The following is a 27,851-nucleotide window of genomic DNA, read 5'->3' on the forward strand; positions in this document are numbered from 1 at the left end:
AAGTATGATTGCGACGTTGCCAAGTGTTCACTGCTGCCTTCTTCGATCATGGCTACCGACGAAAGTCGACAGAGTTCTGATTTTTAGAAAGGTAATACATTACTATCAAACGGTAAAAAATTCTTTAAAAAATCAGACGAATTTATGAAGGTTCGGGACACATTTTGTTAGTTTTTTGCATACGTAGCATGGATTTTGTGAGTACGGCACTCATTCTAAGCTCAAGTTCACTTGTCATTGCCATAAGCTGTATAGTAATTCATGGCCAAACGATGAAACTTTAATTAATTATTTCTCTGTAAATAGACGGTCAATCAATCTGAAACTTCGCAGATGTATTCAAAAATAGTTAAAGAAGTTATAATAAAAATTTCAGCTTTTTAGCATGGATTTCGTTTCACGCTAAAACCACCTTAACCTCTTTCTTTGGTCTTCCTCGGCACTTTTTCGCAGTCGACTGCTTATTATTTTCCCCTGACAGCTGTTCGATGTCATCTGCTTGTCCATTCCCATTTCGTGCTGCCCTCTTTCTGTTATCAGCCGAGTCGGTGTTGAACTTCTTCACCTCCTCACTCCCATTCAACATAACCTCTTTCTTTTCGGAGGGTTCCATTTTATCCATATCTCACTAGTTCTATAGCTTTAAAACTATGAATAATACTTTTGCTGATAACTTTTTTCGCGCACTGCCCAAATTTTCCACTCACCAGACCACCCGCATATTCTATTTTTTTTATTATGTTTTATTATTTTTACTATTTAAAATTGTATGCTATGTCTTATTTAATTATTTTGTACTCTAGTTTATTCTGATTTATTTCATTTTATTATATGTTTTTTATATTTTGTAATATTTGATTGTAATTCATTTTATTATATTTTATTTTATATATTTAAAAAAAACGGTTTTATTCTACTTTATTCAGTTTCATTTTATTGTATATTTATTCCATTGTCATTTTTTAAATTCTATTTTATTCTGTTTTATTTGATTCATTTTTATTCTTTTATATAGTATATTATTCTATTTCATTATATTCTTTTGTATTTTACTCTATTTTATTATGTTTTATTGTGTTTCATTTTATTGTATTATATTTTATTTCATTATATTTAGTTTTATTCTATTCTATTGTGTTTTATTATATTTCATTTTACTTCATTTCTTTATTAAACCAGTTTTATTATATTCTAATTTGATTTTTATTGCGTTTTATTATTTCTGCTATTTTAAATTGTATGCAATTTTTTTTATTTCATTTTATTTTATCCTGTTTAATTTCACAGTGTTTTATTCTGTTCTATTCTATTTTATCCTATTTGATTAAGTTTCTTTCTATTGTATTATGTTTTATTTTATTTTATTCTATCTTATTTTATTGTATTCCACTTTATTCTTTTTTATTCTTTTCTATAGTATGTTATTCCTTTTATTCTGTTTTATTGTGTTTCATTTTAAAATGTTATTGTATTCTATTTTATTTTATAACACTCAGTTTTATTCTATTATATTCTGTTTTATTATATTTTATTGTTTTATTCTGTCTTATTTGATTGTATTCAATTCTATTTTATTATATTGCATTGTGATTCATTTTATTGTATTTTATTTTACTTTATTTCTTTTTAAAATCCGTTTTATTATATTCTAATTTGATTCCTATTGCGTTTTATTATTTCTTCTGTTTTTAATTTTATGTCATTTATTTTATTTCATTTTATGTTATTCTTTTTCATTTATTTATATTTTCTTGTATTTTATTCTATTTTATTGAGTTTCATTCTATTTTATTATGTTTTATTGTGTTTTATATTATTGTATTCTATTTTATTTCATTAAATTGCATTCGATTTTATTGTAATTCATTTTGTTTTGTTTTATTTTATTCTGTCTTATTTTATTGTATTCTATTTTATTGTAATTCATTTTATAATATTTTATTTTACTTTATTTCTTTTTAAAATCTGTTTTATTGTATTCTAATTTGATTCCTATTGCGTTTTATTATTTCTGCCATTTTAAATTTCGTGCAATTTTTTTATTTCATTTCATTTTATTCTGTTTAATTTCACTCTGTTTTATTCTGTTCTATTCTATTTTATTCTATTTGATTGAGTTTCATTCTATTTTATTATGTTTTCTTTTATTCTATCTTATTTTATTCTTTTTTATTCTTTTCTATAGTATGTTATTCCTTTTATTCTGTTTTATTATATTTTATTTTTTTTAAATCTGTTTTATTATGTTCTAATTTGATTTATATTGCGTTTTATTATTTCTTCTACTTTTAATTTTATATCATTTTTTTATTACATTTTAATTTATTCTTTTTCATTTAATTATATTTTCTTGTATTTTATTCTATTTTATTGAGTTTCATTCTATTTTATTATGTTTTATTGTTTTTTGAATTATTGTATTCTATTTTCTTGTAATTCATTTTATTCTGTTTTATTGTGTTTCATTTTATTGTATTCTATTTTTTATTTTATAATATTCAGTTTTATTATATTTTATTGTATTGCAATTCATTTGATTATATTTTATTTTACTTTATTTCTTTTTAAAATCTGTTTTATTATTTTCTAATTTGATTCCTATTGCGTTTTATTATTTCTGCTATTTTAAATTTCGTGCAATTTTTTAATTTCATTTTATTTTATTCAATTTTATTTAATTATATTCTTTTTCACTTAATTATATTTTCTTGTATTTTATTTTACTTTATTATGTTTTATTGTATTTTATATTACTTTATTCTATTTTATTTTAATTCGTTTTGTTTTATTTTATTCATTTTTATTCTATTATTTATTCTTCTTTATTCTATTTTATTGTAAATAATTTTATTATTTTTTATTTCTTTGCATTTTACTCTATTTTATTATGTTTTATTGTATTTTATATTATTTTATTCTATTTTATTTTAATACGTTTTGTGTTATTTTATTTTATTCTGTCTTATTTTATGGTATTCTATTTTATTGTAATTCGTTTTATTCTGTTTAATTTTATTCATTTTTATTCTATTATTTATTCTTCTTTATTATGTTTTATTGTGTTTCATTTTATTGTATTCTATTTTATTGTATAATATTCAGTTTTATTATATTTTATTGTATTGTAATTCATTTGATCGTATTTTATTTTACTTTATTTCTTTTTAAAATCTGTTTTATTATATTCTAATTTGATTCATATTGCGTTTTATTATTTCTGCTATTTTAAATTTCGTGTAATTTTTTTATTTCATTTTATTTTATTCAATTTTATTTATTTATATTCTTTTTCATTTAATTATATTTTCTTGTATTTTATTTTACTTTATTATGTTTTATTGTATTTTATATTATTGTATTCTATTTTATTGTAATTCATTTTGTTTTGTTTTATCTTATTTTATTCATTTTTATTCTATTATTTATTCTTCTTCACTATATTTTATTGTAAATAATGTTATTATTTTCTATTCCTTTGCATTTTACTCTATTTTATTCTGTTTTATTGTGTTTCATTTTATTGTATTCTATTTTATTTTATAATATTCAGTTTTATTATATTTTATTTTACTTTATTTCTTTTTAAAATCTGTTTTATTATATTCTAATTTGATTCCTATTGCGTTTTATTATTTCTGCTATTTTAAATTTCGTGCAATTTTTTTATTTCATTTTATTTCAGTTTTATTTAATTGTATTCTTTTTCATTTAATTATATTTTTTTGTATTTCATTTTACTTTATTATGTTTTATTTTATTCTAGTTAATATTAATTCTAAAATAATTGCATAACCATATAATTCCCATTCAATAATTACATAATTTTCTTATTTTGGGTATAAATGTAACTTTCTGTAAAATTTTGAGTCGAGTTATATTATTGGTCATGCGTAAGTGCGTAATTTATGGAGTGGGAAGGAGGGGGGTGCGCAACTGTTTCATTTCTCAACTTCTACATTCACTTCATCCTTTATCTACTGTTAATAAACTAGAAAACTTGCATCAATTATTCAATAAAACCATTTTTTAAAAATTTTATTCCACCTCCGAGTCCTAGGGATCATTATTATAAATATTATAATTATGAAAACTGGAAGTGAACTTCCATAAAACATAAATTATTCTCAGCGCCCCTTGCGCCTGCGGAACGAACTAAATTGGAACTCGAGCTGGACGACGCCATTTCTTGTATTGATAACTGTCAAACGGGAGGAGTAAGTTCGTCCTATCTTATTCCTGAAAATTGAATAAAATTCAGGCTAAGATTGGGTGAATTTTGAGTGTGAGAGCGTTCTGGACGCATCCGGGTAAGTTTTCCTATGTAATTTTCGATTTAAAACGCCACTTAATCTCGATTAAAATCAAAAAGTAAAGAAAACGCAATTCTGTTCTTGTTTTTGTCCGAGTCGAGTAACTACTTTTGTTGTGCTTCCCTTAACAACGAATAATTTCCAAATTATGCATCAACTTTGGATTTTTCTACGGGAATATTTCAATCTCCGACTTTGAAAATTTGTTGGAAAAATTGTCAAATCGACTCCAGCTTGACATTTTATTGGTTCCCATGACATTTGAAGGTTCAACCACCTACGATCGTTTTTTATTATCCGTCATTAAAAAGTCATCGATTTTTATTTTTTTAACGCTTTTCAGCTTTTTCGAGTTTTTTTTATGCGATTTTCAATTTCTTCAGTGAGTCTTTATGGTCTTTACCAATTCTTTTTAATCAGAAACTCGAAGATGTTACGCAAAGTGAAAATTCCACAAATTTCAGGCGAGTCTTCAAAGATAATTTCACAATGCTCTTCAGAATATTTACATAGAAATTCAGTAAACGATTCTATAGATAATTTGCAGTAGAGAGCACTCTAAAAGATATCAGTGATTCATTTTTGTGATAAAAAAAATGAAATTTAGATACGTGATTGCAAGTTTTGACCATAAATAAAGTACTGTCAATCTGAAAAATCTTTTTGTATTTTTTCCTGCCAAAGTTCAAACGCTATTAAAGAGTCCTTTGTTTGGTTCGTTTTCAGTTTTCTTTCATTTTGAAAGATTAAAGTTCAAAATTGTAGTTACAAGAATATTCAAATCGATGGTCGTGATTTGTAATTTTTAAAATTCTCTTTAAAAAATTTCTAACAAGTTATATGCGTATTTGAATTTTATGCTTTGTTAAAAAAAAACATTTTTTCTTTAAACCTCTATAATTTTTAGCATAATTGAGATATTTATTGTTTTATTTTTGATTCTAATCCGCGATTTTTATGAAAAAAAAATAAAAATTCGTTTTTCTGAAAAAAACTGACATTTAAATATAAATAAATATTAAAAAGTAATCATGAAAAATAAAATTTGTAAATTATTTTGCAATCTGAATGTGCAGACACAAACCGATGTTCAGAAATCAAGGTATCCAGCGACCTTGAATACCTGGAATTTACCTTGAATTTTTTTACTTTGGACACTTGAAAATGTCCTTCAATTTCTCACAAGAAACTAAAATTAAATTTTTTTTCTTTTTAAACAGTTGTTTTACTGAAACTCGTAAATTATTTAAATCTTTTACACATTTTCTAAACAAAAAGATGATTTTTTTAAAAATCCATTTGAATGTTGAACCCAGAGAAATGAATTTTCAACGAGAGATAATTTTTCTACCAGAAATAATTAATTTTCTATAAAATAATTTAACTTTAAAAGGATTAATTTAATTTTTAACAAAATAGTTGAATTTGAAACCCAGATAAATGAATTTTCAATAACGTAAGATAATTTTTCTACAAGAAAAAATGTTTTTTCAACAAAAAGAGAACATTTTGAAAAGAATATTTGAATTTTCTACAAAATAATTAGACTTTACAAAAAAAAAGTTTTTTTTTTAATAATAGATAAATTTAAAAAAAAAAGTTGAATTTTCAACACAGAAAGATGAATTTTTAACAAATGAAGGATGACTTTTCTATCGAAAAGTAATTTAAATCTTTCAGTCAATTTTCAAGACAAAAAATGTATTTTTTTCAAAATACAATTGAATTTTCAACAGCGAAAGATAATTTTTCTACCACAAAAAAATAATTTTCAACGAAAAAAGAACATTTGAGTTTTCTACAAAATAATTTAACTTTTAAAAAAATGGTTACATTTTTTTTTAATAGTTCATTTTTTTCCAAAATAGTTTCATTTTTTTAACTAGTTTAATTTTCAACCTAGAAAGATGAATTTTTAACAAATGAAAAATGACTTTTCTATCGAAAAGTAATTTAAATCTTTTAGTCAATTTTCAAGACAAAAAGTGTATTTTTTTCAAAATACAACTGAATTTTCAACGAAAAAAGAACATTTTAAAAACAATATTTGAATTTTCTACAAAATAATTAAACTTTAAAAAAATAGTTAAATTTTTTTTAAATAGTTAAATTAAAAAAAAAAATTGTTGAATTTTCCACTTTTCTATCAAAAAGTAATTTAAATCTTTTACAAATTTTACAAACAAAAAGATGATTTTTTTTTAAATCCAGTTAAATTTTGAACCCCGAGAAATTAATTTTCAACAATGAAATATAATTTTTCTACCTGAAAAAAGGAATTTTCAACGAAAAGAGAATAATTGAAATTTTACAAAATAATTTAATTTAGAAAAAAATACATAAATTTTTAATAGAATAGTTATATTTTCAACCCATGAAAATGATTTTTTAACAAAGAGAGATGGCTTCTTATCAAAAAGTAATTTAAATCTTTTAGTAAATTTTCAAGACAAAAATAGTATTTTTTTCAAAATACAATTGAATTTTCAACAGTGCAAGATATTTTTTCTACCAGAAAAAAATTAATTTGCAACGAAAAGAGAACATTTTAAAAATAATATTTTAAATATTATTTTAAAATAATTTTTAAATAATTTCAAATAATTAAAAAAAAAATTTTACATTTTAAGAATAATAATATTTGAATATTTTAGTAAGTTTTCAAGACAAAAAGAGTATTTTTTTCAAAATACAATTGAATTTTCAACAGTGCAAGATATTTTTTCTACCAGAAAAAAATTAATTTGCAACGAAAAGAGAACATTTTAAAAATAATATTTTAAATATTATTTTAAAATAATTTTTAAATAATTTCAAATAATTTAAAAAAAAATATTTTACATTTTAAGAATAATAATATTTGAATATTTTAGTAAGTTTTCAAGACAAAAAGAGTATTTTTTTCAAAATACAATTGAATTTTCAACAGTGCAAGATAATTTTTCTACCGAAAGAAGATTAATTTTCAACGAAAAAAGAACATTTTAAAAAGAATATTTGAATTTTCTACAAAATAATTTAACTTTTATAAAAATAATTACATTTTTTTAAAATAGTTAATATTTTTTAAATACTTACATTTTTTTAAATAGTAAAAAATTTTTGAAAATATTAAAAAAAAATTTTAATAGTTAAATTTTTTTGAATAGTTTAATTTTCAACTCAGAAAGATGACTTTTCTATTTAAATGTAATTAAAAAAGATTATTTTTTTCAAAGTACAATTGAATCTTCAACAGCGAAGAATCATTTTTTACCAGAAAAATGAATTTTCGGCGAAAAGAGAACATTTTAAAAACAATATTTGAATTTTTAACAAAATAGTTCAATTTTAAACCCAGAAAGAATCATTTTTAACAAAATAAGGTCACTTTCCTACAAGAAAAAAATGCATTTTCAACGAAAAGGGCAACATTTTAAGAGAACAGTTGAATTTTCAACAAAATTTAACGAATTTTCCACAAAATACATGAATTGTCCACCGATTAGTTAAATTTTTAATCGAAAAAACTAATTTTCAACAACAAAAATTTGAATTTTCTGGGCAAATAGTTAAATATTAAAACTAAAAACGATCGATTTTAATCCAAATAGTTGATTTTTCAACCAAATATATTAATTTCTTGTCAAATTTTTGAATTTTCAACCCCAAAATATGAATCATTTCAGGTTAAAAAGTGGTAGGAAATTAAATTATTTGTTTGAAAACTAACTCTTTTGGTAGAAAATGAGTATTTTTTGTTTAAGTGTTCAACTTTTTAGTTTTAATAATGCAACTGTTTGGGTTAAAAATTAATATTTTGTTGTTCAAATTAATCTTTGTTGAGTGAAAATTAAAATATTTTATTAAAAATGTCTGTTAAAAAAATAATCGTTGAAATTCTACATGTTTGTTTAAAAATAGATTTTTTTGTAGAAATTTATTTTTTATTTGCAAGTTAATTTTCTTGTTTCTAAGTTATTTTTTTGGTTAATGATTCAAATATTACAGTTAAATATTTATAATTTTAGTAAAATTCTCATCTTTTAGGTTGTAAATAAAAACTTGATTAATAACTAAACTTTTTTGCAGAAAATTAATTTTTTTGATTAAAATATGAGCTATTTGATTGAAAAATTGTTTTTTATTTGAATGAAAAGTAATTTCTTAATTGAAAATTTAACTTATTCAAATTTAATGATCTATAGTTTTAGTTGCAAATTCTTCGTTTGGATGAACATTTATTTTATTAACTTAAAATTTTATAATTTAAATTTTGATTGACAATTTATCTCTTTTAGTGAAAATTAATTTGTTGAAAACTGACCTTTTCTAGTTCAAAATTTAACAATTTTGATGTAAATTTGTCTTCTTTTTTATCAAAAAATTATTTTTTTCTTTGAAAGTTATTCTCATTGTTTAGAAAATCTTCTTTTTGGTTGAAAATTTAAGTATTCCAGTTACATATTCAACATTTTAGTTAAAAATTTATCTTTAGGGTTAAAAGTAATTTTATTTTGTTGAAAAATACTAATTTGTTCAAAATTAATTTTTTATTGGAGATCCATCATTTCAATTAAAATTCAATTTCTGTTGTTGAAACTTGAGCTATTTTATTAAGTTTAGGTTAATAATTTATCTTTTTTAAGTTACATTTTTTTTTCAAGTGAAGCTTTGTTGTTTTAGTTTTAAACTATTTTTTCAATTTATCTATTCCAGATAAGGATTTATCATTTTGGTTGAAAATTAATTTTTTTTTTACTTAAAATTTAGCCATTACATTTTCTGTTAAAAATGGATTTGTTTAAAATTAAACTTCATGGTTAAAAATTCAAATATTTCGGTTAAATATTAATAATTTTAGTTGAAAATTTACATTGAAATTGAAATTTTTCTTCTTAAAATTCAACTCTTTTTATTAAACATTCGTCATTTTTCTAAAGAAAAATGATCTATTTTTATAGCAGAATAAGATGTATTGATTTAAAATTCATCCTTCTTGTTTAAAAAATTAACTGTTTTATGAAAAATGATACTTAACTTGGAAATTCGTTTTTTTTTTTTTTTTTAATAAAAAAATCATATTTCTTGGTAGGCCAATCAACTTTCTTGATTAAAAATAAATATTTCTTGGATGAAAATTAATTTGTTGAAGATTCAATTCTTTTAATTTCAAATGATTCAATGTTTTAGTTTGACAACTATTTTTTTTGATTCAAATTTTTCTGGTAGAAAATTCATCTTTCTGGGTTGAAAATTCAATGTTTATTTAAAAATTTCATCTGTTTATCTCGAAAATGTAACTACATTAAAAAATAATACATAAATTCATATTTCCTTGTGGGAAATAAATTTTGTTGTTGAAAATTTAACTGTTTTCTGAAAAATTCGCTTTTTTGTTGGAAAATTTTACTTTAATGTTGAATATTCTTCTTTTGTTTTAAATAAAAACTATTTTTTATAATGAAAATTTAATTTGCATTTTTTGTTCTGAATTGTTCTTTTTAATTTGAAAATTCGTCTTTTTTAATAGAAAATTAATCATGTTTGGTTAAAAATTTAATTAATTTGTTGGAAAATTAAAAAATTTGTTAAAAAATCATTTTTTGCTGGAAAATTCAACTATCTTGTGATAAATTTGACTTTTTGCAGAATAATTGAACTATTTTGTTGAAAATAACAGTTTTTCTTGAAACTTCAACTGTTTTCTGAAAAATTTGATATTTTGGCTAAAAATTGCATTATTTATTCAGTCATATTTTTTGGTAAAAAATTAAACTCTTTTGTTGAATATTCGTCTTTTTTGTATCGAAAAATAATTTTATTGTTAGACAAATCTTATTTTGTTGATTAAAAATTCATCTTTCCTTGTTGAAAATAAAATTTTTTTGTTGAAAATTCTACGATCTTCTGGCAAATTTAATTTTCTTGTGAAAAATCCAATTGTTTTGTTGAACTTTCGTCAATTTCGTATAGAAAATTCATCTTTTTTTTATAGTTCATTGAAAATTTAACTGTTTTTTTTTATAGCGAAATAAGCTTTCTTGGTTAAAAATTACTCTTTCTTGGGTAAAAAAAACTTTTTTGTTGAAAATTCAATTGTTTTCCGAAAATTTTGACTTTTTGGTTTGAAAATTCAACTATTTATGTAAAAAGTAATTTTTTTTTGGTCGAAAATTCAACTCTTTTGTTCAATATTCGTATTTTTTATAGAAAATAAATTATTTATTGTGAATTGTTCCTTTTAGTTGAAAATTAATGTATTTTTTTGAAAATTCTTAATTTTTTGTGTAAAATTCATCTGTCTTATTTAAGGGTTCCTTTTTAAAAAAATTAATTCCTCAGTTGTTGATTGAGATTTTTATCACCAGGTTGAAAATTTAATTAATTTGTCGAAAAATCCACAATTTTGTTTAAAAAGTTTTCCGTTTTGGTGAAAAATTAAACTAATTTGTTGAAAATTCGCCTTTTTTGATTGTAGATTTATCCACTTCTTTAAAAATTTATATATTTTGTTAAAACTTTGCTTTTGTTACAAAAAATTTCTTTGAAAATTCATTGTTTCTGGTAGAAAATTCATATTTCTGGGTTGAAAATGTACATGTTTGGTTATAAATCGATTTTTTTTGTGTAGAAATTTATTTTTTATCTGCAAGAAAATTTTTTGCGGAAAATTGAACGATTTTTTTGAAAAGTTGTTACTTTTTTTGTTAAAAGGAAGATTTTTTTAGTTTAAAAATTCATATTTTTTGTAGAAATTAATCTTCTTGGTCAAAAACTAAATTACTCTAGTTAAAAACTCATCATTTTAGTTGAAAATTGGCCTTTTTTTGATTGTAGATTCATCTACTTGTTTAAAATTTTTACTGTTTTGTTAAAATTTTGCTTTTGTTATGAAAATCTCTTTGAAAATTCATTGTTTCTGATAGAAAATTCATATTTCTGGGTTGGTTGAAAATTCAACTAATATGTTAAAAACTCGCTTTTTTTGAAGTTTAGATTCATCTAGTTTTGTAGAAAATTCACCTTTTTTTGTTTAATTCAACTGTTTTTTTTTATATTTGTAATAAAAATATTTTTAGATTGAAATATCAACTATTATTTTTTCTGTTGAGAATTCATTTTATGTGAATGGAAAATGTATCTTTTTGTACGAAAAAAAATTGTTTTCGGTTGAATTTTAATTTTGTTGTTTTTGAAAAATGCGACCGTTTGGTTGGAAATTTGGAAAATTCATATTTTTGTTTTATTTAAAAGTGCATTATTTTCCAGCATCTAATTCGAAGTTGCAAATTTTGTTACTATTTTCAATCAGTGACTGAATTTTTATTAAAAATTAGTTATTTTTTATTGATGAATTGATGAAATTGAGTAATTAATCAATAAAAAAAACTTTAGAGGTAGCTAGAATTCAGTTACTGGTTGAAATTAGTAAAAAATGTAACTGATAAAAATTTGGAGAAAAATTAATCTTTTTTTGTTGTTGAAAATTGATTTTAGTTTTAAATTCACCTATCATTCATTTATTTTGAAAATAATTTAAAAAATTAACTATTTTGTTAAAATTTTTCGAAAATTCTTATCATTCAGTAGAAAATGTTTGTCGGGTGAAAATTAAAATATTTTGCGGCTCGTGAACGAAGATTACGGAGGGTCAAAAATAGCCCAAAATTGGTGGCGTAGTTCAGGGACAGTAAAGAATTGGAGGCCTGCAGCGGCGTAGTTAAGGCCTTCGGATAATTCCGTGGGATCTCGGTAGAGTTCGTTTGCCATGACCAGTTGCTGGAAGGGGAATATCGCCTGTTTGTACCCGAACCGTATTTTCGACGCTTAACAGATGAGTCAGATCCGTCAGAACTGAAACTAGTGTACCGTTTCGAGAATTTTTTTTCCGATCGTTGAAAGCTCTCTTTCTTACATAAACTCTAAAAAACTAAAAAAAATTTCTAGACAAGAGTTAAAATCAGTGTGTCATAATGGTGAATGTAAATCGCGAATGTAAAATGGAGAAGGAATAGTGCGTTTCGCACTCTTCAGTTTAGTCATGAGACTGGTAGGGAAAACCTTCCCTTCAAGGATAACTGCTCACTACAAGTGCAGCCAAAAACATAGTACGATTTTTAATTCTCCTGAATACTTAACGACGAAAGTCACAAGTCTCTACACGTTTATATTTTTCAACAATTCGACAGTTTTAATATCTTAAATCTTGATTTGCTCCAAAAGTCCCAAAGAGTTCTCTCTGCGTTCCAAAGTTACAAAAAGGAATTTTTGTTAAGTAAAACAAGACTGAGTAGTGTTTAAAGAAATTTTATTGTGTCTGTTCATTCTTTTCTAAACGTTTTATCAAGTTGTGCCTTTGCGAGTATTTCGAGTTCGGCTTTGACAGTTCGTGTTGCATCAGCATTTTTCTGACTGACGCTCGAGTCCCTTTGTTCTACGATAAAGTACAAATTCATCTGATAATAACAACCTTCCACTTACGCCACAAGAAAATTAGTCGTAAGTAAAAAATTCTTTTTTCTGGTATCTTACAAAATTTCGATGTAACGAAAGTCATTGTTCGAGCAAAATGACAGTTTGTGTGAAATTTTATTTGAATATGAAAAGTTTCGTATTTCTTTTGAGAAGAAAGTTATCATTACAGTGCAGTTCTGGATGCTTCTAGAAATTTAATGTTTGAACTGATGTAATTCTTGAAGAATAATGAAACAGTTTTTGGAATTTTCGGGAAAATTTAATTTCGTAAGCAAATGTTTCTTATTTCGGAGTAACGCGTAGTTACAGGCTTACAAGCTTCACATTTATCCTTTTGTCTTGAATATTCAACTTTTATGATTGAAAGATCGGTTCGTTGGAAATATTCATCTTTTTACTCGCAAAATTCAACCATTTTTTTAAAAGCTTAATTATTTTCTTGAAAATTCAACTTTTTTGTTGGATAGTCATATTTTTTGGCCGAAAATTCGACTATTTTGTTGAACCTTCGTCAATTTTGTATAAAAATTCATCTTTTTTTATTGAAAAATAAGCTTTCTTGATTAAAAATTGGCAATGTCGGCGGTTAAGGAATTTTCCGCAACGTTAGCCATGAACTAGCTGGAAAATGGGGTTAGTGTTATGGAAAATTTCTCAACCATAGATAGTCCGTTAAAAATCCATCTTTCTAGGTTGAAAGAGAATCTTCTTTGTTTTGAAAATTCAACTATCTTCTGACAAATTTGAATTTTTACGTGGCATATTCAACTTTTTTTTTTTGTGAAAATCCGTCATTTTTGTTGAAAATTCAATTCTTGTTGAACATTCCTCTTTTTTACATATATAATTTATTTATTTTTTGCTTAAAAACGTCGGCTTTCCTTGTTAAAAATTCGTCTTTCTTGTTTAAAAATGAATTTTTTTGTTGAAAATTCAACTATCTTTTGACAAATTTGAATTTTTGCGTGGCATATTCAACTTTTTTTTGTTGAAAATCCGTCATTTTTGTTTAGAAAATTTATTATTTCTTGTTTGTAAATAACATTTTTGTTGAAAATTCAACTCTTGTTGAACATTCCTCTTTTTTACATATACAATTTATTTATTTTTTGCTTAAAAACGTCGGCTTTCCTTGTTAAAAATTCGTCTTTCTTGTTTAAAAATGAATTTTTTTGTTGCAAATTCAACTATTTTTTGACAAATTTGAATTTTTACGTGGCATATTCAACTTTTTTTGTTGAAAATCCGTCATTTTTGTTTAGAAAATTTATTATTTCTTGTTTGAAAATAACATTTTTGTTGAAAATTCAACTCTTGTTGAACGTTCCTCTTTTTTACATACACAATTTATTTATTTTTTGCTTAAAAACGCCTTTTTGGGTCGGAAAATTCAACGCTTTTGTTGAAATATCGTCTTTTTTTTACAGAAAAATAATTTTTTTGGGGGGCACATCCACTTTATTGATGAAAAATTCATCTTTTTTGGTTGAAAATTGAATTTTTGTTGTCGAAAGTTCGAGTTTGATCTAAAAATTCGTCTTTTTGAACAGAAACATCATCTTTCTTGGTAGACAAATCATCTTTCTTGATTAAAAATTAATCTTCCGTGGTTGGAAACGTTGAAAATGAATTCTTCGTTTGAAAATTTAACTGTTTTGTAAAAAATTCCGTTCTTTCACTTGACGATTCAATTTTTTTGGTCGAAAATTCAACTCTTGTTAATAATTCGTCTTTTTTTTATAGAAAAATCTTTTTTTTTTGCTGACAAATCAGCTTTTTATTATTAATAATTAATCTTTCTTGGTTGGAATTTAACTTTTCTTATTGAGAATTCAACTTCTGTTTGAAAAATTCGACTTTTTGACTTTAAATTTTTACTATTTATTCAAAAAATTAGCTTTTTTAATTAAAAATTCATCCTTCTTAATTGTAAATGAATTTTTTGTTGAAAATTCGTGATTTTCGTAGATACAATTTATCTATTTTTACAGTGAAAGAAGATTTATTTGATAAAAAAAATCATCTTTCTTGGTTGAAAATTAAATTTTGTTGTTGAAAATTCAACTGTTTTCTGAAAAATTCGAGTTTTATTTGAAAAATCGTCTTTTTGTGACTGAAAATTCGTATTTTTTGGACAGAAATTCATCTTTTTTGTTGGAAATTTATCATTGTTGTATAGAAAATTTATCTTTTTTTATAGCGAAAATAATTTCAGTGATTAAAAATTCATCTTCCCGATTTGAAAATCAACTTTTTTTCTGAAAAATTCTGCTTTTTGTTAGAAAATTCGTCTTTTTTAATAATGAAACTGATTTTTTTTATACTGAAACTTAAATTCCCATTTTTCGTTCTAAATTGTTCTCTTTTAGTTGAAAATTCGTCTTATTTAGTCGAAAAGTAATCACGTTTGGTTAAATATTTAATTAATTTGTTGAAAAATCTAAAATTTGTTTAAAAAAATATTTTTTTTCGGCGAAAATCCAACTGTCAAGCATTTATCTGTTTTGGATAGCAAAATCAACTATTTTCTGACAAATTTGAATTTTGTGGAAAATTCAACTGGTTTGTTGAAAATTCGTCATTTTTGTATAAAAAATTTATCCTTTTTTTGGCGAAAATGATTTTAGTGATTAAAAATTCATCATTTCTTGGTTGAAAATAACATTTTTCTTGAAAATTCAACTTTCTTGTTGAACTTTCATTTTTTGTGTGTATAAAATTAATCTTTTCGCTTAAAAAAGTCTGCTTTCCTCGTTAAAAATTCGTCTTTCTTGGTTTTGAATATTAAACTGTTTTGTGAAAAATTCCACTTTTTTGGCCGAAAATTCAACCCTTGTTTAAATATCGTCTTTTTTTTGGAAAAATAATTTTTTTTGGTAGAAAAATCAGCTTTATTGACTAAAAATTAATCTATCTTGGTTGAAATTTAACTTTTCTTATTGATAATTCAACTTCTTTCTGAAAAACTCCACTTTTTGTCTGAAAAATTTTACTATATATTTAAAAAAAATGAGATTTATTAATTAAAAATTCATCTTTCTTTGTTGTAAATGAATTTTTTGTTGAAAATTCAAATATCTTCTGAACATTCGTCGAGCTTGAACTGAAAATTTGTCTATTTTTATAGCAAAATACGATTTCTTGATTAAAAATTCATCTTACTTTGTTGAAAATTTAACGATATTCTGGAAAATTTAATTTTTTTGTGAAAATTCCAATATTTGGCTTGACAATTCAACTTTTTGGCTCGAAAATTTAACGCTTTTGTTGAATGGTCGTCTTTTTTTGCATAGAAAAAGAATTTTTTGTAGACAAATCAGCTTTCTCGATTAAAAATTAAGCTTTCTTGGTTAAAAATTACTCCTTCTTGGATGAAAATACATTTTTTTTTGCTTGAAAATTCAATTGTTTTTTGAAAAATTTGACTTTGGCTTGAAAATCCAACTATTTATGTAAAAAGTTATCTTTTTTGATTGAAAATTCAACTCTCTTGTTCAATATTCGTATTTAAAAAAAATCCACAATTTTGTTAAATAGCCATCCGTTTTGGTGAAAAGTTTAACTAATTTGTTGAAAATTCTTATTTTTTTAATTGCAGATTCATCTAGTTTTGTAGAAAATTCAACTATTTGGTTGAAAAATTATGTCTTTTGTTAAAAATTTGTTTCTTTTTAATTTTTTAACATTTAAAGTTTATCTTTTTTTAGAAAAGAAAACTGTTTTCGGTTAAATTTTAATCATTTTGGTTGAAAAATTCGACCATTTGGTTGAAAATTTGGAGCTTTATCGATTAAAAATTAAGCTTTCTTGGTTAAGAATTACTCCTTCTTGGATGAAAATATATTTTTTTGCTTGAAAATTCAATTGCTTTCTGAAAAATTTGACTTTGGCTTGAAAATTCAACAACATATGTGAAAAGTTATCTTTTTTGATCGAAAAATCTTCTCTTTTGTTCGATATTCGTGTTAAAAAAAAATTCACTATTTTGTTAAAAAATCATCCGTTTTGGTGAAAAGTTTAACTAATTTGTTGCAAATTCGCCTCTTTTTAATTTTAAAAAATTTAAAGTGTATCTTTTTGTAGAAAACAAAACTGTTTTCGGTTGAATTTTAATATTTTTGATTGAAAAATTTGACCATTTGGTTGAAAATTTGGTAAATTCATTTTTTTTGGTGTTTATAAGTGCATTATTTTGTAGTCTCTGAATGCGAAGCTGCTAATTTTGTTAATAAGTAAGGAAAAAAGACAGAAATATGAAAGTGTAAGAATTAAATTTAAAAAAAATGGAAGATTCAGTAAGAAAGGGGAAAAAACTGGAAGATATTGAAGAAGAATATCGTAAACTGATTCAATTTTGATAAATTTTAATATAGACAATTTTATCAATTCTTCCGATCTAAAACTTTTATTTTAACTTTGTTAAAAAGTCCCAGTCTTTTTTAGATTAGCAATATTTTCAAACGTAATCCTAATCTTTGCATAATTTTATAATTGTTCCTAAAGTAATAATATAAAAAAATAATATGATTACAGAATACTTTTTTTTTACTTTAATAAATTTGTTTAGAATTTAATCAAACTTATTAACAAACCATTATCATTGCATTATAATTTCTCACAATTCAATATAATTGCCTGAATCTGAAAAAAGTAGGCCTGGAATTTTTCCAAAATTATATAATAATTTAATGTTTTATTTTCCTGGTGAGAAAAGAGGTTTATAAAATAGCTTTTGCGCTAATTATTCGGGTTTAGGCAGGCCCCAGCTCGTTCTGTGAGAGTCTGAGAGATTCTGTAAAATTCATAGATTTTATTTAAGAAGAATGAAATCACTCAGCTCTCCAGCATCGTCGATGCGCCGTGTCGCGAAACACGCGCGCAGGAGTGGGGGATGATATTCGTTGGTTTTGAAATCGAGGACATGTGTTGCGGGAATTGGCCTCCCTCCCTCTCCCTTCGTCATATTTAATCGCAGATGTTTTGTAACGCACCATGGAGCATCGATCAATATTCTTTTTGACGATGAGACACTTTTCATATTAAAAATTACGTGTATATAATTTTAGGATCTTTAATAGTCTAATAATATTTAAATGGTTGATTAGAGAGCGTCGAAAATTTTCAATTTTTAAACCAAAAAGATGAGTTTTTAACAAAAGAACTGAATTTTCAACACAAGTGATTAGTTGACAACAAAATACGTAAAATTGCCATTAAAGAGTGGAATTTTTCACCTGAAGATACTAATTTTCACCGTAAAGTTTAATATTTTATGTTTGAGTAAAAAATATCTTAATTTTCAATTTAAAAAAACAGCCATATAATTTTAACTAGACGAATTTTCAATAGAATACTTGAATCCTCAACTAAAGGAGAGTAATTTTCAGCCATAGTTGCATTTTTAACAAACGAAAATATGGATTTTCTGACAAAAAAGATTAATTAACAATATATATTTTTAGTTGAATTATATCAGCTAAAAGTCGAATTGTTAAATTCTACCTTAAAGAAATTAATTTTCAATAAAGAGATGAATTTTCTACAAACTTGTTGCATTTTTTGATTAAAAATACAAATTTTCAACAAAATACATCCATTTTTAAACAAATAGTTCAATTTTCTACAAAAAAAGACGCACTTTCAACAAATTACATCAATTTTTAACCGAATAGTTTGATTTTTCTTACCAAAAAATAGGAACTTTCAACACATTTTATACATTTTAAACTAGATGTTTTGAAAAATACGAATTTCCTATAAAAATCTTAATTTTCAAGTTAAAACTTTAACTATTTAGTTAAAAATTAGATATATTTTGTAATTAATTTTTTTATCAGAATATTTAACTATTTGTATGAAAATTCATGTATTTTGATTAAAAAATTCTTTTTCCTTACGCAATTATTAATCATCTTGGTCGAGAATTTATGTTTTTGGTTGTGAACAATTAAAGTTCTTGGTCAAAAATTCTTTTTTTTTGCAAATTAATTTTGTTGTTAAAAATTCAACTTTAAAATGATTAAATATTAATAATAAAACATTATTTTATTATTTTATTTTATTTGTAATTAGTAGTAAAATAATATATTACAAAAAAGACGAATTTTCAGCAAATTACGTACATTTTTTAAGCGAATAGTTTAAATTTTTACAAAAAAAAAAACAAAGAAATTTTCAACGCATTACATACATTTTAAACTAAATTTTTTTAAATGGATGTGATGTTTATTTGATTACGTTTTAGTTTATATTTGTTTCCAAATTAAAAAAAGGTTGAATTTTAAAATTTAAAAAAATATATATATATTTTAATACCAAAAATGGCTTAATTAAACTTTTATTGAGAAAAATAAATTTTCCGTAATAACAATAAATTTTCTAAACAGTAGTTTCATTTTGTATGAAATAGTAAAATTTTATGCAACAATTTTTTATTTTCAAGCCAAAAATACGAATTTCCTATAAAAAAAATTAATTTTCAAGTCAAGAATATTAATTTTCAACGAAATAGTTTAATTTTTATTTTAAACTGATCCGGTTGAATATTTGAATATATTTGAATTTTTTATCAGAAAATTTAACTTTTTGTATGAAAATTCATCTATTTTATTTAAAAAATTCTTTTTTTGTACGCAATTATTAATCATCTTGGTCGAGAATTTATGTTTTTGGTTGAAAATTAAACTGTTTGGTTGAAAGTTCAATTCTTTTGTTGAAAATTCCTGAATTTAATTGAAAATTTAACAATTTTGTTAGAAGTTCGTTATTTTTGTAGAGGATTCTTAATTTTAGTTTAAATTGCGTTTTTTTTTAAATATAATTTTCCAACTGAATATTGAACTATTTCATTAGAAAAAATTTTTTAAAACCAACTATTTGTTTTAAAATTCTTCTTTCTTGGTAGACAATTAAAGTTCTTGGTCAAAAATTCTTTTTTTTTTTTGCAAATTAATTTTTTTGTTGTGTTAAAAATTCAACTTTAAAATGATTAAATATTAATAATAAAACATATTATTTATTTTATTATTTTATTTTTAATTAGTAGGAAAATAATATAATCATTCATTTTTTGGTTGAAAATCCATATTAAAATTGAAAATTCATTTCTGATTAAAATTGAACTATTTTGAATTTTTCCCCAAAAAATACGCATTTTCAACAAATTATATAAATTCCGAACCGAATAGTTTAAATTTTTACAAACAAAGAAAAATTTTCAACACATTGCATACATTTTAAACTAAATTTTTTGAAAATGGATGTGATGTTAGATCAAGTTTTATTTGATTAATTTTTAGTTTATATTTGTTTCCAAATTGAAAAAAGGTTGAATTTTTAAAATAAAATAAAAATATTTTAATGCCAAAAATGGCGTAGTTATACTTTTATTGAGAAAAATGAATTTCCAATAATAACAATGAATTTTCTAAATAGTATTTTCATTTTGTATGAAATAGTTAAATTTTATGCAACAATTTTTTATTTTCAAGCCAAAACTACGAATTTCCTATAAAAAAATTTAATTTTCATGTCAAGAATATTAATTTTCAACAAAATAGTTTAATTTTTAGTTTAAACTGATCCGGTTGAATATTCCATCTATTTTGTTAAAAATTATATATATTTTTTTATTAGAAAATTTAACTATTCGCATAAAAATTAATGTATTTTGTATAAAAAAATTCTTTTTTTGTACGCAATTATTAATCATCCAGGTCGCGAATCTATGTTTTTGGTTGAAATTTTTTTTTTATAAATTAAACTATCTGGTTGAAAGTTAAATTCTTTTGTTGAAAATTCGTTTTTGTTTTTGAAAATCCATTAATTTAATTGAAAATTTAACAATTTTGTTAGAAGTTCATTTTTTTTAGAGAATTCATAATTTTAGTTTAAATTTCGTTTTTTTTTTTTAATATAAGTTTTCAACCGAATATTTAACTATTTCTTTTTTTTTAATCCAACTATTTGTTTGTAAAATCTTCTTTCTTGGTACACAATTAAAATTCTTTTTTTGTTTTGTTAAAAATTCAACTGTTAAATTTTCTGCCAAATTATTTAATTTTCAAACCGAAAATACGAATTTTTTCCAAAAAAGTTGAATTTTGAACTCAAGAATTCAAATTTTTAAACAAAAAAGTTAATTTCTACCGATTTTCTATTTAAAAAAATTAATTTTCAACCAAATGACTCTATTTTTAACTAAAGAGATAAAATAAATAAAAGAAGATAAGATAAATAAAAAGCGAGAAAACGGTTACATTTTCAACGAGCCATTCATTTTTTCATTGGAAATTAATATTTTTTGGTTGGAAATTAATTTTTTTGACTAAAAATTTTAGGATTTCTTTTTTTTTTATCTGTTCTGTACCAATTTTTGGTTGAGAAGTTATATTTTCGGGTTGAAAAATGCAACTTTTTTTTGGGTATGAACCCTATATTTTTGGCTGAAAGTTAATTTTTTCAAATTGTCATATCAACTATTATATCGTTATATTTGTTATTATTGTTATTATTATTGTTATATATATATATTATTATATATTATTGTTATATTGTTATTATATTTGTTAAAAATTTGAAGTAGTTTCTTAGGCATCTTTTTGAAATACTTTGTTAAAAATTAATTTTTTTATTGAAAATAAATTTAACTTTCATTTTTTGTTAAATATTGCTTTTTTTAAAATAAAAAATTAAATTATTTTGTAGAAAATTAAGCTCTTTGATTGAAAATCTGTCTTTTTTATTGGAAAATTGACTTTTTCTTTAAAAAATTTAAATATTCGGCACTATAAAAAAATTATTCTGTAATATTTTTTTTCCGATTTCTACCTTACTGACAATTTTTTTCTTTTAAACTTATGTCCACACGAAATGAGGTATCGAGTTGAAAGTTTTTGAAAATTAAATAAAAAAAACTTAGGAATGTTTACGCGGCCCTGAATGTTAATAAAACAAAAATTATTTCTTGACAGTTTTGTTGTATTTTTAAATATTTTTCATCAGATAACCCTTCCAAATTACCTTTTATTTAAGTGTCTAGTTTTTCAAATTAATTTCGTGTAAGATATTTTTTTGAAAATATTAAAAAAAAAATTATTACAGTCGAATGTTTGATGTGTTCGTCAGAAAAGTTTATTTTTTAATATTGTCGAAACCCGAAAAAGAAGGCCAGTTTAAATAAAAAATGAGGCCAGCCACAGGTCGGTGGACTTGATTCTAGCTCAAGGTCACTTTGAAAATAAAAGTCCTCTGCTGTGTTTATGGGAACTGTTATAAAAATATATTTTAATTATAGTTTAGCCGCAAATCAGGGTAAACTCGGGGAAATTTTTTGGTCATCGAAGGACAGGGATTAAAAAAAAATAATTTAAACATCAAATGCATTTATTCATGACGATTTAATTATTAATAGCTTTCTTTTTAATATTTATAAAAATTGCAAAAAAATGTGGATAAGTGGAACAAGAGACTAGCTATTTAAAGGAACATGAAAGCGAGGAAAGAAGACGATTTTGTGAAAGTGCATTCTTTATTCATGGCACACGTAAGCCGTGGGCGATGATTATTGTTTTTTTTTTACATTGGGAAATGACGTGCATTTTTTCATCGGGAATTTTACAGATTTTCAAAGGAAACATCTATTCAAAATATATATAAAAATTACTTTTTAAATTAAAAAAATTTTTTAATTCATTCTTGAAAGCTTCAAATTAAAAGCGTTCGAAATTGACAATTTTTGATTTAAAAAACGTTTAAAGTTGATAAACTGTAAGTACAAATTAATTAATGATTTTTAAAACTGAACAATTAAAAAAAAATTTAACAGTGTTAAAAATATAAGAATAATTTATTTTGTAAGACGATTTTGAATCTTCAAAACTAAACAATTTACAGATTTTATGGTTGAAAATATTCTATTTTTAATCCAAGATTCAATTTGAAATTTCTAATTAACAAAAAGAAGAATATTTTCGTATTAAGCAATATTTGACTGAATTTCTAATAAGCAATTCGAAATTAAACATTCAAAATTAAACAACTTGAAACTGAATTTCTTGAAATTTCTGAATGCTAAATTTAAAGGAACGTTAAATTTGTACTTTTTTGAAACGACGTATAAAAATGACGTTAGAAATTAAAAAGTCTAATTTGAAAATAAAGGAAAGATATTTTTTTATTTAATTTTATTCAGAATTGGAAGATTTGATTGATTTATTTTCAACATTTGTGTTGAGTTTGTGAAAAGAATGTTCTTTTTGTAGTTTTTTTTTTCTGAATTGGAAGAGGTAAATTGTTCATTCTTAATATTGATCAATTATTTTCAACTTTATAATAATTTAAAATTATTAGATTCATAATGAAATGTTCTTCTTTAATTTAAATTCATATTAAAATGTTGTTTTAGTTTAAAGTATTCGATTTTAACTGATTCAATTTGAAATTTGTTAATATTTGATTTCTCATTCGAAATGAGCAATTATAATTCAAATAATTGGAAACGGAATTTTGAGAAAAAGCCTGGCAACGTTGACATTTTTGAATGTTAAATTATTTAAACTTTAAATGGTACAATTTTTATGGTTCCATTGAAATAAAAATTTATTTGTGATTAAAAGTTTTGAATTTGTATACATAAATAACAATTGAACCATTATTAGTATGAAATGAGTTTAATTATTAAATTTTCAATCAAAAAAAAAAAAATTTTTAATTAAAATAATGGATTTTCAACAAAAAATTAATTTCTAACAAAAGACTTTAACTTTTAACCAAGTAGTTTAATTTTCAACTAAAATGATGAATCTTTAGCTGGAATAATTAAATTTGTTATCAACAAAAAATGAATTTTCAACAACAAAAAATACTTTTCGACCAAGAAAATTAATTGTGTACGAAAGAAGAAGAATTTGCAACATAATACATAAATTTTCATCCAAATAGTTACATTTTAGTTACATTAACTATTCAGTTGAAAAGTGAATAATCTTTTAACAAAACTTTCAGCAAAAAAGTTTCATTTTCAATTCAAATAATGAATTTTCAAACAAAAAAAATGAATTTTTCGATTATTTTATTATTAATTAAAAATAAATTAAAATAATATATTTTATTATTAATATTTAATAATTTTTAAGAAAAGAGATTAACATTCAACAAAGTATTTGAATTTTCGACCAAAGAAGATGAATATTCAGCAAAACAGTTAAATTTAAACCAGAGAGGATTTTTCATTTAAAACAATAGGTATTTAGGTAAAAAAAAAAGAATTTTTAACAAGAGTTTAAATTTCAACCGAAAAGGTGAATTTTTCACTTAAACGAAAAATCATTAATTGGAATAGTTGAATTGTCTTTACAGAAAATAAACTTTCAATCAAAAAGATTAATTTTCTACCAAAAAAGAAGAATTTTCGAACACATAGTTAGATTTTCAACTGAAAAGACACATTTTCAAAAAAAAAAATGGAATATTTAAATATTGAGTTAAAAAGTTAATATTCAACAACAACAAAACTGAATTTAAACTTAACATGAATCTGCTACCAAAAAATGACCTTTTAAAAACATAGCAAAAGAGTTTAAGATGACTTCACCAAAATATTTAAATTTAAACCAGAGATGAATTTTCAATTAAAATAATAGATATTTAAGTAAAAAAAATATTTGTAACAAAAGAGCTTACATATCAACCGAAAAGATGAATTTTCAACGAAAACGATGAATCATTAACTGGAGTAGTTAAATTGTCTTTAAAAAAAGAAAGAAATTTCAACCGAAAAGATTAATTTTCTATGAAAAAAGTAGAATTTTCAACAAAATACATGAATTTTTTAACAAACAGTGAAATTTTCAACAACAAAAAAAAAAACATTTTTCCACGATTAGAATAACCACCCTGTTTTAGGCAATTTCCGATTTAATTGCTCGATAGAAGCGAGAAATGATATATTTGTTTAACGATGTTTTAAACAAGACGGAAATTCTATTTCATACGCTATTTATATACACAATGCTTATCGACAATGAAATTGGAATAACTGTCCGGTCATTGTCCGTAGTTGGAAAATAAAAACAGGTCAACTTCCACTTTCGTTCTCTCGTTGATCAGCCTATTTTTGTCCTAACTTCTAATAGAATCTGTACAATGTCACGTGATAATGCAGATAGAATCTGCATCAGCTAAATTTAGATCCTAATTTAAAAGTAGTTTGAAAGTACAGTAGCGAAAATTGGGGTTGTTTTCTTGAATGAAATTTCTTCCCGGCATTTGTATGTCCTCAATACAAAAATTGTTGCTACTTATTTCGGGATTTAAAAAAAACATAAACAAATCTATTTTGTGTCCTTGAATTTAGCGCACATCTGTCACGGTGAGAAAGTTAGAAAAATGTTATTTAATTCTGACACCGCATTACGAATTTCTAAAACTGGGACGAGTTTTCATTTGGAAAAAGTGATTGATGAAGAAGAGAGTATATAAAGTTTTTTTTTTTTTTAAATTTTGTTGTAGATACCAGGCCAGCCAGCTGAGCCATTCTTGTAGTGTGACTGTCGTCGTCACGCAGACTGCAGATTCGGTTATTACGTTTTTCGTAGTCGCCGCAGGAATGGACACATCGGGCTCGCCTGTACCGGATGCAATCCAACCTCTCCTAGAGCAACTTCAAGAAGCTCTTGTGCTTGAGGTCAAATACCAGCCCAAACTTCAATTACCAACTACCACTCAGGTAATAGTCAACAATATTATGGAATATTTATAGAGGGTGGCCGCTGGATCGGGGAAAAAAACGAGTGGCACTTATTTACTTTTTCTAACCTATTTTCTATTTTCTCACCATTTGTCACCTCTTTTTTTTAGGAAGTTGTCACCTTTTTCTCTTATTTTGGGATTTCTCATCTTTTGTCACCTATTTTCAATTTTGTCACCTATTTCAATTTTCTCATCTTTTTTCACCTATTTTCTATTTTGTCACCTTTTGTCACCTTTTTTTAAAAAGGAATTTGTCACCTTATTCTCCTATTTTGGGGTTTCTCATCTTTTGTCAGCTATTTTCAATTTTGTCACCTTTTTTTTTTTAGGAATTTGTCTCCTTTTTCTCCTATTTTGGGGTTTCTCATCTTTTGTCAGCTATTTTCCATTTTGTCTCCTATTTTCAATTTTGTCACCATTTGTCACTTTTTTTAAAAGAAATTTGTCACCTTTTTCTCCTATTGTGGGGTTTCTCATCTTCTGTCACCTATTTTCAACTTTGTCACCTATTTTCAACTTTGTCACCTATTTTCAACTTTGTCACCTATTTTCAACTTTGTCACCTATTTTCAACTTTGTCACCTATTTTCAATTTTCTCACCATTTGTCACCTATTTTCAATTTTGTCACGTATTTTCAATTTTCTCACCATTTGTCAACTTTTTCTCCTATTTTGGGGTTTCTAATCTTTTGTCACCTTTTTTCAATTTTCTCATCTTTTTTCACCTATTTTCTATTTTGTCACCTTTTGTCACCTATTTTCAATTTTCTCACTATTTGTCACTTTTTATCACCTTTTTATTCACCTATTTTCAATTTTTCACGTTTTGTCATCTATTTTCAATTTTTCACGTTTTGTCATCTATTTTCAATTTTGTCACCATTTGTCACCTATTTTCAATTTTCTCACCATTTGTGAACTTTTTTTTAAAGGAATTTGTCACCTTTTTCTCCTATTTTGGGGTTTCTCATCTTTTGTCACCTATTTTGAATTTTGTCACCTTGTATCACCTATTTTGAATTTTGTCACCTTGTGTCAACTATTTTCAATTTTGTCACCTTTAAACTATTTAAAATGTACATTGTTCAGCCATTGAATATAATATTTAAGAATTAAAAAACTTAATCTTTAATTTAAAAGGTTTACAATTTAAGAGTTCCATTTTGAGTGACCTATTTTTCATTTTGTCACCTTTTGTCACCTATTTTCAATTTTGTCACCTTTTGTCACCTATTTTCAATTTTGTCGCCTTGTGTCATCTATTTTCAATTTTGTCACCTTTAAACTATTTAAAATGTAAATTGTTCAGCCATTGAATATAACATTTAAGAATTAAAAAACTTAAACTTTAATTTAAAAAGTTTAAAATTCAAGAGTTCCACTTTGAGTGACCGGGAATTTTTTTCCCGGATTAAAACGACCGCTCTAAATTGTTTTCTCGGGGATTTGAGTAGACACCCTGGAGGAGGTCTTTTGGCGCTCTGATCCCTGAAAAAGAAAGAAGAAAAAATGGATTTTAATTTTGCTTGTAGAATGACGAAATTACGATGGGTGCTCGCGATGGATCGGCGCACGTACTTAGGTGCCTCAAAGTATGGTACGATCTGCCGTCAGATGTGTTTTTCATCGCGATTAATTTAATCGATCGGTTCCTGACGAAAATGAAGGCTAGACCAAAACACATGGCATGCATCAGCGTCTCGTCATTTCACATAGCCGCCGTCCAAATGGCTCAATCCCTCGACGCCGATCATCTCGTTTCCATCTCCCAGTGCAAGTGCACTGGGGGTGACTTGAAACGTATGTCGGATGTCATTCGCAACAAATTGGAATGGGCGCCAGGAACTCAACCCATCACTGCACTCACTTTTCTGCGTCTCTACAATGTCATGTTTCACACGGTAGCATCTCAAATGGGCCTCGGAGAATTGTATGCCAGTGTCGTTTTGGTAAGGATTTTTTTTTACCTTTTATCTTCAATGCACAATTTTTCGTGAAAATTTAATTATCTTATCGAAAATATAATTACATTCCTCACAGTCCAGTCTCTATATCCCCTATCTGTATATATATAAAAATCTCGTGTCACCATGTTTGTCGCCACTAAACTCCGAAAGTACTTAACCGATTTTGATGAAATTTTGTTTACTGTGTGTAATTTGGTCCAACTTAAAGGATAGGATACTCTTTATCTCGATAAAATAACGCAATATTTTTTTATTGCAAATTTCATGTTTTTATTTGTAAGTTCCATAATTTTCGGACAGATGTCGGTTGTAAAGTAGTGTCTTGTGTATCCTGTATTCATTTTTAGGTCCCTAAAGTATCCTATT

General features: G+C 23.9%; 1 protein-coding gene across 2 annotated transcripts in view; it reads left to right on the plus strand.

The window, feature by feature from the left end:
• Nucleotides 1–4,155: 4,155 nt before the first annotated feature.
• Nucleotides 4,156–27,851, plus strand: part of LOC117175981 (cyclin G) — a 43,273-nt gene continuing 19,577 nt past the window's right edge. The window contains exons 1-3 of one of the 2 annotated variants that reach the window (XM_033365878.1): nt 4,156–4,307; nt 25,278–25,494; nt 27,051–27,467. In XM_033365878.1, coding sequence (XP_033221769.1) covers nt 25,375–25,494; nt 27,051–27,467 — 537 coding nt within the window. In that variant the 5' untranslated portion in view covers nt 4,156–4,307; nt 25,278–25,374. Of the gene's footprint in view, nt 4,308–12,117; nt 12,792–25,277; nt 25,495–27,050; nt 27,468–27,851 lie in introns of those variants that run through there. The other variant, XM_033365879.1, reaches the window with a different exon arrangement.

Source organism: Belonocnema kinseyi, chromosome 7 (assembly GCF_010883055.1).
Source record: "Belonocnema kinseyi isolate 2016_QV_RU_SX_M_011 chromosome 7, B_treatae_v1, whole genome shotgun sequence".
In the NCBI taxonomy this organism is placed as follows: Eukaryota; Metazoa; Arthropoda; class Insecta; order Hymenoptera; family Cynipidae; genus Belonocnema; species Belonocnema kinseyi.